Source organism: Aptenodytes forsteri, unplaced genomic scaffold (assembly GCF_000699145.1).
Source record: "Aptenodytes forsteri isolate BGI_AS27 unplaced genomic scaffold, ASM69914v1 Scaffold129, whole genome shotgun sequence".
Lineage (NCBI taxonomy): Eukaryota > Metazoa > Chordata > Aves > Sphenisciformes > Spheniscidae > Aptenodytes > Aptenodytes forsteri.
The window spans coordinates 527,697-537,885 of NW_008795033.1; the positions used below are offsets into that span (position 1 = coordinate 527,697).

A 10,189-nucleotide genomic window follows, 5' to 3' on the forward strand; every position below is an offset into this window, starting at 1 on the left:
ACCCCAGGGGCCCCCCCCAGCACCTGCACCCCAAGGACCGGAGCACCCAGGGGACACAGAGTCCTGGTGGGGATGCCACCCTGAAGCTGGCGTTGGTGCAGCAGGAGGTGGGAGGTGACAGGGAGCACCCACAGCCCCATCCCATGCCACCCTTTACCCCACAGCACCAGAGGGCGACGGGAAGACAGGGCAGGAGCCGCAGGCGCTGCGCCTTTACACAATCCTGCTTTATTTACCCCTTTGTACAAAACTGCTTTTCCCCACTTTTATTTTACAAAGCAACCCCCTGCCCTTGGGGAAGGCAGGGGGGGAGAGAGGGAACCCCACAACCGGGGAGCGCCTGGCTGCTCACCCACCCCACAGGCACCCCATCTCACCTCTGCCGGGGCCTTGGGGTGGGTGGCAGCGGCAGGGAGAGCCCCGGCAGGGTGAACGCTCCCCCCCGAGCCAACCCGGGGACGGGGTGGGGGGCTTTAGCCCCACAGTCGTGGTCTGGCATCAAATCCCGCTGCCTCCGGTGCATCCTGCCTGCAGCTCCCAACCTCGGTCCCTGTCCTGCGACGGTTACTGCCACGGAGGAATAATAAATAGGCTCAGTGAGTAGGTAAATTCGGTACTACATATAGGGCTACAGCTTGATATATCCTCACTAGATAAAGAGGAGGGGGCCAAGGGGTCCCCCCCAGCTCCTTGCGTACCCCCAGTCCCCCTGCGCCAGGGGCGAGCGCTCAGTCTGGGTCTGCCTAGCCAGCGTTGGGCAGGCAGAGGGGTGGGGGCCAGGGGAGGGACCCCAGGGGCGGCGGGTCAAGGGACTCTGGGACAGGGAGAAGTGCCCGAGGGGCAGCTCGGCCCCCGCAGCCGTGGGGAGGGAGCTCAGGTGGCTCAGCCACCCCCTGCCAGGGCTCCCACCACTCGTGGTGCCAGCACCCTGCTGGGGTGGGCACCCAGCGCAGACCGAAGGTGTCACCTTTGGTCACCACACCCGGCCAAGCTCCCACGGATGCCCCCCAGCTTCGAGCCCGCCCCGAGTGGGCATCCCCGCACACAGGGACCACGGTGTCCTCAGGGAGCCATGCCGGCCAGCCCGTCCCTCCAGCCCAGAGCCCCCAGCCCCCACCGTCCCCCATCCCTCCAGCCCAGAGCCCCCAGCACCGGGCACCACGGGTCCCCGCACACCCCCCCATCAGTGTCCTTGAGCCCGGGTCCGTGCGCAGCGCAGCTGAGCCCGGCTGCCCAGGGTGCAGACCCAGCGCCGCGCCGGCCCTACAAATATGTGTCCTCGCTCTCCCGGGAGCTCAGGCTCTCCTTGGACTGGTGGTGGGGGGAGACCTGGGGGTGCAGCAGCTCCCGGGCCAAGCTGGGTGCCCCGTTGCCCTCGGCCCCGGGGCCATTGGCGGGGCTGGGGGGGCCCTTTTCTCTGCTCTTCTCCTTGCTCTTGCGGGCCTTGGGCACAGGGGCGGGCCCGGGAGGGACGATGATGGAGGGGACGGGCTCCAGCGCCTTGCGGGTGGGGGGCTCGGCCTCGCTGATGGCCTTGGCGCCGTGCAGGCGCGGGGGTGACTTGCACTGCAGCTCCCCGTGCGTCTCCCGCCACTTCTTCAGCTGGATCAGGTGCTCCCGCTCGATCTGACGCTCCGTCACCGGCAGCTCGATGACCTGCAGGGGACAGGCTTGTGCCATCAGCATCTCCCCCGACAGTGCCAGCCGGGGCTGGCTCAGCACCCCAGCCACTAGGGCAGGGCGTGGGATACCCCCCAGGACAGAGACAACCCCAAATCCAAACCTTCTGGGGACACTGCCCCCATGCTACGCCAGCTCTGCCCGCCCAGAGGCAGCCCAGTCCAGCAGCGTGGCCAACTGGGCAGCACTGGGCCCCCAGGGTCTCCCCAGCACCTCACCTCCTGCACCAGGAAGGTCTCCTGCATGATCTTGGGGCTGAGGGCCCTCAGCCTCTCCATGGTCTCGTACTGCCCCTGGCAGGACTTGAGCTTGTCCGAGGAGCCCAGGGTGTGTTTGAGCAGCACAAGGCCCACCCGGAAGATGATCTTCACGCCTGCAAAGGGACAGGTGAGGCAGCGAGTGCCAGGCAGGACAGGGTGACGCTGCCACTATGTCCCTCAGATGCCGTGGGGCATCAGGTCCCGGTCCTGCTAGCAGTCAGGACACCCAAGAGGGTGAATTTGGGATGCACGTGCCCCCTAGTCCCCAGGAAAACAGCTCAGTCTCCACCCCAGGCACGTGGCTGCCCCAAACCTGCCCTACAATGGGTCCCATGTGCCAGGCACAGGCAAGCAGCCACGGCAGCCCTCCTGCTGCAACCCCCGAGTGCTGTCCACGTGCCGCTGGGGCTGCAGCCGGTCACCCCAGGAGGAAGAGGAGGATGGTGGGGAGCTTCTACCTTCACAGAAGAACATGTCCCAGACACGCAGGACGGAGCTCCAGGGCAGTGTGCGGGAGAAGGCGCACATGAACCACTCCGTCATGTAGAGGATGGGGTCGATCTTCTGCTTGCTCAGGTGCTTGTAGGCCACGGGCGAGACCTTGTGCAGCAGCGAGAAGAGGATCTGCCCATCCAGCTGAATGGCCTCCTGCAGGGACAGCGTCGAGAGCCCCAGTGAACGCCTTAACCCCGGCCCAACCCTGAGATCAGCTTCCCAGCACCTGGCCCCAGCCCACCGGCCCCAGAGGAGGAGCAGCCCACCTTCCAGACCTGGCTACAGGAGCAGAGCCGTGCCCCACGGATGCCGGCAGCAAAGCTACGCTGAGCCCCCCATCCCTGACTGCGGGATGCTCTTGGGGGCCATGGCACAGCACAGAGACCGCGGGACCACCCATGATCCCCCCAGGCTCCCTTCTTTCTCCGGGGTGAGGAGCTGGGGGAGCTTTCAGCCTGGAGCCATCACAGGTCCCTGCCACCGCTGAAGGCACCGCGGGCCCTTCACTCACCAGTTTCTCGCTGTAGTAGCCGGGGAGGTACTTCTCACAGATCTGCACCAGGCACCAGAACGCTTGCTGCAAGCCAAGGGACAGCGGGTGAGCACCCAGGTGTCCCCAGGGGACGTCCCTGCAGCCCCCACCCTGCTCCCAGGGACCAAGGGAGCGGGCAGGAGGAGGCAAGCACACCTGGGGCGAAGGGCACCTCCCTGCACCGGCCGAGCTTTGGGGTAAACGGGTGCCATGAGCCGAGCACCCTGCCCACCGCCAGCACCACCCCGAAGTGACCCACACCCTCCCGCTGGTCCCAGCTCTCCGGCCACTGGGTCTCCCCACCCTCCCAGCCGCGTGCTCGTACCTCGGCCGGCATGTGCATGAGCAGGACGGCGGCAATGGGGGCCTGGGCCTGGCAGTAGCCCTCCTCCGGGCGGTACAGAGTGTATGCCTTCAGCACCCGAAACAGGTCCTGCTGCCTGCGGAAGACACCCCGGGGAGGGAGAGGTGGAGAGAGGGCACGGACGCAGCCCAGCAGCTTCCCCCGTGGACCAAACTGTTACTTGGCATTGCACGGTGATCCAGCACCGCAGGCCGGCCGCTGGCCACCACTCTTCCCCCACGAGCCTGAGTCAGTCCCTGGCTGGGATCCTTCTTCCACACAAACCCAGGGTTATGGGACACAATAACCACGGCTCTGCTCCGGGAAGCTCTGCCCACAGAGGTCCCATCCTGCCTGGATCCGAGAGGCGAGACAGGGAATCGACCATCTCCCAGGGATGCTGGCTCAGGGTGAGCCGTGGCCGGGCAGGGACCCAGCTGCAAGCATAGCGGTGCAGACGCTCCCTGACACACGGGGAACGACATTTCCCTGGTGAAACGGAGGCCGCAGCCAGCTGCCTCCTCCCTCCACCCTCCTGCCGCGCCAATTCCCACCCTGCCAGGTATCAGAGCTGGTGCTGAGGGCTGCGACCCGCGCACTGAGCTCCTGGGAAGCCATCGTGTTTTCAGCCGGTGCCTGGATGCCCTGCGAGCTGGAACACCACGGGGGACACCGCGGGGGTCTGTGAGCTGGGACAAACAGTGCCCACCCCATGGTGCTGGTCCAGCCCGGTGGCTGCCGAGGTCCGAACATGCAGTAGCTCCACTTACCCGTGGCCTCCACGCGAGACGAACATCTCGTGGAAGGGGAACTGCCGATGGAGATCCCGCTCGATCACATCCAGCCACTTCGGGTCCCCTGGGAGGAGATCCAGTTCCTGGGGAGGAGAGGGTTGGGGTGAGCAACACCCCACACCGGCATGGTGCCAGCCCCACTCCGACACGTGGGGCCCGTAGTGAGCCCAAGGGAGCCGACAGAGCAGCCACGGGGCTGGACCTGGCTCTGCCCCAAACACAAGCCCCATCAGGTCGTGGGTCAGCCCACACTGGCTGGGACGCTAGCCCCCTTGAACCCCACACAGCAGGAATGAGCCTAACAGACACCCCAGCCCTTGGAGGGAGCAGGAGCCATCCCAGCCTCCACCAGCACCCCCTCCCCGGCGGTGCAGGAAGGTCCCCAGCTGCACTCACGTCAAACTTGCCGATGTTCTGCTCAAGCTTGACCTTGCTCCCGGAGAGGTACTGCCAGGCTCGGCCCCGCAGCGAGGGTGGGATCCCCTTCTGGCACCGCAGCCGGATCTGTGGGGGGAACAACACAGCCGTCACGGGGGTGGGGGGATGGCAGAGCAGCGGGGAGCAAAGAGGCCCCTGGGGCAAGATTGGAGCCAGGCCCAGCACCGCGGTCGCAGGCTGGTCCCCTGCTGCCTCCCTGTAGAAGGGGATGTGTCCCTGCACCCCTGGGGACAGGGTGTCCAGCCACATGTCCCGTGACGGTGGCTGGCATCGCACAGACCTACGGGATAGCTCGGGGAGCTGCAGCCAGAGACCCTGAGGATCTCAGGAGGGGTCTGCTCACCCCCTTCTCCCCAGCATCGCTCTTAACGTGCCAGCCAGAGCTACACCAGCACGAGGGAGCTGCGGACAGGTGCCAGGAGCCTGGCCGAGGCTTTGCGGCTTACAAACAGCTCCAAACAAGCCCAGCTCTGCCTCAAAGCAGGATCCTGCTGGGAGCTGGAAAAGCAAACACTGGAGCCAAGGTGGGGAGCGGGTGGCTCCCTCCCCACCCTGGCACGGCCCACGGGAAGCACCAGGGATGCAGGGGAAGGCTCCCCGGCCCCCAGCCCAGCCCTCCTGCTCACCCACAGGGCCATGGAGAGCAGGGAGGTGTGCCCTGCTTGAGCGTCTCAGCCTTCCCACCCGCATACCCCAGGTGGAAGGGCAGGCCTGGCCCCAGCTCCATGCACGGCCGGCTCTGTGCCCACAGTCAGCCCCCAGTTTCCTTGGCACAGGGCACTGGCCAGGACCAAAGTCCAGGCGAGGCAGCGCCTGCACCTACCCCACGGCAGGGAGCTGAGCCGGCTTAACCCTGCCGCTGCCAGCACCCCAGCAGGGACCAAATCAGAGACCCCCACACGTCCCGCTCCAACTCCTGGGGAAGCGGCAGCACCATCTCCCCACGGTCCTCAGCCAGGGCGTGCGGCAAGGCGGGGACCCAGGAGACCAGTGCTTTCAGCCCAGTTAAACCCTGCAAAAACCCAGCACGGCCTCCACGCCTCACGTCCCTGCTCAGGTGGCATGTGCCAAGCGCCAGAGACGTGCCAGGACTCTGTGAGCTGCGGCCGACTGCTCCCAAAGCCGCCCTGGGCCTCTCCTCCCTGCCCAGAGCTCCTTTTCCCTGTTCGCCGGCGTAACTCGGGAGCAGGCGGTCCCAAGCAGCCGGCCCAGCGTGGTGGTAACACCACGTCCCGGGGGAGGGTTTGCTGCTCCCTCGCCGCAGCACTGCTTGTTTACCAGGGCAGGTCCCAGACCCCACGGGGCCTTTGTGCTCACAGGAAACACGGCAGGCGATGCCCAGGGCGGCTGCGGGCAGCTCTGCCGCTGCCGACGGCTCCTTTTTGAGCCAGCTCCCCTTCCTGCTGGCTAAGCTGCCAGGAAGGAAGCTGCCTTGCTGGGTTTCGGTTCGGCAGCCCCTCCAGCTGGCCAGGCTCAGTGCGGCCGGGGCCAAGCTGCTGAGCATCTCATCCCCTTGGCTCCGTACCGCGTCCCGCCGTCGCCCCCGTGCTGAGGTTACCCAGCTCCCGGGATCCCACCGTGCCCTTCTGGGGACCAGGAGCGCATCTGGGCTGAGGGACGCTGAAAGCAAAGAGCAGCCGGAGTGCTGCCCGTCCCTGGAGAGCAGTGGGAGCTGCCCACGTGTCTGCCCTCCTTCGGTCTGGCTGGAAAGGGCAAGGACCGGCGCGCGGTGCTGGCACGGCTCAGCGCCACGAAGGACGCAGGGCTGCAGCTCCGCTGGGATCCGGGCCAGGTGGGCAAGGGAGGAAGGGAGCGTTTTGTGATCCTGGAGCGGTGCAGGTGTGAGTGAGCCCGGCAGGAGCTGGTCCAAGAGATCCCTGGGCCATCAGCCAACCCTGGGCGAGGCAGCCAGAAAAGCACCGGGGTTTTTCAGAGGCACAGGGAGCTCCTCCGAAGCAGCAGGGCCCGAGCCACACTGCGTGGCCCTGTACCAAAGCAGCCAGGCTCCTGCCAGAGCAGGGACGATCGACAGCACCCGAGGCCAGGCCTGGCACCCTTCCCTGAGCAGCCCCAGGGCTCCGGGCACGGAACAGCTCTCCAGAGCAGACCTCAGAGGTTCTGGGCACGGATTTTTGCTGCAGGACAGACTATACAGCACATCAGCCCCACGGAGCCCCCCAGGAGCTCAGCGCAAGCACAAGGGAGCTCCTCTGCCAGACGTATGGCTGCCGGAACATTCACCCAAGCCCGGAGGCCATGCTGTGGCACGGCTGGAGAGCAGCAGAAACCATCCGCAGAATGAAGCGCCCGCCTGCCGCGTCCCAAAAAACTCTCCCAAATCCTTTGTGAGTGGCCAAGAAACAGATGAGGGATTCCTGCGTTGTCCACCAGGCACCGAGCGGGGACGGCGCTCCGGGAGCACAGCACACAGAGCGGTGCCAGGAGGCTCTGCCAGCGGGGGGAGGCGGGGAGGAGGAGGCGGCAGCCCTTCGGCCGCTCTCAGGCACCGCTGGCCCGTGCCAGAGGCCTCACCGCTTCCAGCGGACACACAGCAGCAACCCGGGACTTGCTGCATCCCGTCTCTGCCTCGTTCGCAGGCTCAGGCAGTCAGGGAGCCATGGAGCCACCCAGCGCACACCACCATGAGTCCCCTGGGGACCCCAGCTTGCAGACGAGCATCATGCACATCAGGCTCAAACATTTCCTACCCGGAGCTTTTTTTGGTCTACAAGATGCTCAGACCAGAAGTTTCCATGACCGAACAATTCCCATGGCTGCCTGCAGGCAGCCAAAGAAGCCCTAGGAAGGCTCCAGCCCGGCGGGGAGCGGATGGGGGCAGGAGCGGGCTGGCTCGGGGACCGCAGGCTCAGCCCCCGCCCCGCTCCAGCTTCCCTCCCGCAATGAGAAGCGTCACGGGGAGGGAACAGCCCATTCGAGCCAACAACATCACCAAAAGGCAACGCATCTGCTTGTGGGGACCTGGTGACACGCAGGCTGCCCCAAAGCCTCAAGGGGACACTGCTGCACCCGGCTGTCCCTCCCTGCCGCCTCCGCTCGCCTGCACAGCTGTCCCGGGGCAGCCCCAGGGGACAAGGCCGTCACTTACCTTCTTGTGTTTTTTGGCCATCCACTTGTCCCAGTTGTTGAGCATATCCAGCCACTTGGACTCCCGCTGCCGTAGCACCTCCAAGGGCACCTCCTCCAGCCTGCAGGATGACGGGGGGAAGAGGCCCGTCAGCAAGGCTGCAAGCCCTCCTTGCATCGCAGAGCCCCCTCGTCCCCTCCAGCACCCTGGGGTGCCCCCCACGGCTGGCTGGCTGCCCTCCCGCAGGCGCAGAGCCCGGCCGGGACATGCTCGAGAGCACCGGCGTTTCGGCAGCTGCTCGGCGCTGCCGGAAGCGCTCATCACCCGTGAAATCACTGCGCCAGCGCAGCCCCAACTCCCCAGCAGTTCAAAACCTCTCGGGAGCAGCCTGCACTGCACCCACCACGTGCCTGAGCACCCCTGGGGACCTGTGCCCAGAGAGAAGGGTGCGCCAGGAAGGCGAGGAACCAGGGAGCACAGCCAGAGCCGTTAACTGAGCTGAGCAAGGTCTGATCCCCCCCCTGCAGGGGCTGGCTGCAGACGGAGAAAGCCGGGGCCATAAGCATCGTGTCATCTGCACGGCCCCAGTCACGCTCGCACCCCAAAAGCCTGGCGCTGCTCCAGGCCCGGCACCGAGCCCGGCCGAGGGTCCCCCAGGAGGGAGGGGAGTGTTTTCCAGCAACGGCTCAGCCTAGCCGGGGAATCCGATTTAACCCTGCCGAGGCAGGCGGGGATACTGCCGTGACGCCAAAGCCACCGAGGGGGAAGCCGGCGACATGCCGCAGCCTTCAACCCCCCCGGGCACCCTCTGCCTTTCATCAGGGGGGAGCCGGGGAGACAGACAGCTCAGCCAGGCCCTGGGCGTGCGCATCCCAGGGAGCGCAGAAGCTCCTTCAAGCCATCAGTGGAGAAGGGCCAACTTCAGCAGACCTGATGCTTTCCCGGGCTCAGCTCCGCACTGCCCCGCAGCCATGCTGATCCCAGGAGCGGCCAGATCCTTTCCGAGGACAGCGGTCCAGGCGCCGAGCATCCCCCAGGGACATGCAGAGCACCCAACCCTGCTGCAGGACACACGGGCCCTGCCTCCTCAAAGCAAGCGGCATGGAGTGGCCAGGGCCGCATCCAGCTGGCAGCTCTGCCCTGCCCAGCCCTTCCCCGCCGGGTCCCACCCACCGCAGCGGGTCAGACTGGGTCAAGCGCAATTGTTTCGGAGAGCAAACCCTCTCCGAAGGGATCTGCTTTGCTCGGTGTGGCCACCCCACCTCCCCAGCGCGGGCTGAGCACAGCCTGCAGCTCCTCGGCCGGCAGCGCAGCCCGGCACGGGGATGGAGGGAACGCTGGCCCCGAGCCGGGGAGCCCGGACTGCCGGAGGAGCTGGGGCTCTCCGAGGCGTGGGAAGCTCGGGAGCACTGGACGCTGGATAGAGGAGCTGGCTGCGGGCCTGCTGGAACCTGGCCAGCCCAGACTGGAAGCTGTTACCAGCTGATGGCTGCTTGGCAGCGGGCACAGAGCGAGGACCGGAGGCATTTCAGATGGCCGAGGCGAGGAGGAAGGGGTGGGGGCACCCCAGGTGCCCTACGCAGGGAAAGTGCTCCTCCGCACCCGCGCTGCGGGCGACAGCTCCACAGCTTGGCCCTTCCCGGTGTCCCCAGACCCTCCACAGATGCTGGGACACCCCGCTTGCCCTTCCTGTGCTTCCCCAAAACCCTTCCAGCTAGAGGGACCCCAATTCTGCCAGCCCCAGACGGAGGCCACACACACTTCTGTTTATCCCCTCCTGGGAGGGACAGGCAGGGGATAAAAGCCCCGAAGGAGGGCAGGATCGGGCCCCAGCGCATCTGCAGGGCACGGGAGGAAGGCTCAGTCCCCAGTGACGGCAGTCATCACGCTGTCGGCACCCCCACTCGCCTCCAGCACCAGGAGCTCTGGCTGGGGGAGCCGCTGTCTGCTGAACCCCAGGGACAGGGACATCCACCCCAAGCACCCAGGTACGGCCTGTGTCCGCAAGGACGACAGCTGGGACATCCGAAGTGTCCCCAGAACGTGGTGGGTGGCCGGGACGGGGTGCAGCACCTCAGGCAGGAGAGATTGCCCTGCTCTTACAGCGCCAAGCCCTGAGCCCGGCGGGCAGGGACAGGGTTTATCACCCAGAGCCAGCAATCAAACCTCCGGTGCCTCCTCTCCCCGCAGACCAGCTGAGTAGCGCCCACAGGCTTACGAGGAGTGAACGCTTTGCTCCTCGTAGATGGGGAAACTGAGGCACGAGGCCCAACTGACACCAGAGCACACAGGCCGGCAAACCACAGGGGAGCCCGCTCCAGGTAATGTCCCAGCCGGAGAGGAGCGGGCTGCCACGCGTCGTCCCCGCTGTGATCCCCCGCTTCTCCGGGCATCGCTGCGAAACCACGGCCAGGAAGGCAAACGCCAAACACGCTGCCGAACCAGCTCGCCGGCAGCCCGGAGTGAACCAGCTCGCAGCCCGGAGTGCATTCCTTCCTGCGGGGTTTCCTCCGCGGAGGGAGGCCGGCCAGCGCCTCTTCACCAGCGGCTACCGATGCCGGG

At 66.5% G+C, this 10,189-nt stretch overlaps 2 protein-coding genes across 2 annotated transcripts in view; both read right to left on the bottom strand.

Moving 5' to 3' along the window:
* GATSL3 (GATS protein like 3) overlaps nt 1-523 on the bottom strand; it is a 21,934-nt gene extending 21,411 nt beyond the window's left edge. The window contains exon 1 of the mRNA XM_009276370.2: nt 378-523. Within this exon, the coding sequence (XP_009274645.2) occupies nt 378-523 (146 nt within the window). The remainder of the gene's footprint in view (nt 1-377) is intronic.
* Nucleotides 524-1,204: 681 nt separating this feature from the next.
* Nucleotides 1,205-7,948, bottom strand: TBC1D10A (TBC1 domain family member 10A). Its single transcript, XM_019471276.1, has 9 exons — nt 7,833-7,948; nt 7,649-7,748; nt 4,501-4,608; nt 4,081-4,187; nt 3,293-3,407; nt 2,947-3,012; nt 2,399-2,588; nt 1,899-2,053; nt 1,205-1,656 (listed from the first exon to the last, which is right to left on the bottom strand). Exons 1-9 carry the CDS (start codon nt 7,946-7,948, stop codon nt 1,264-1,266), a joined length of 1,350 nt encoding a protein of 449 aa, XP_019326821.1. The 3' UTR covers nt 1,205-1,263.
* Between the last annotated feature and the right edge of the window lie 2,241 nt (nt 7,949-10,189).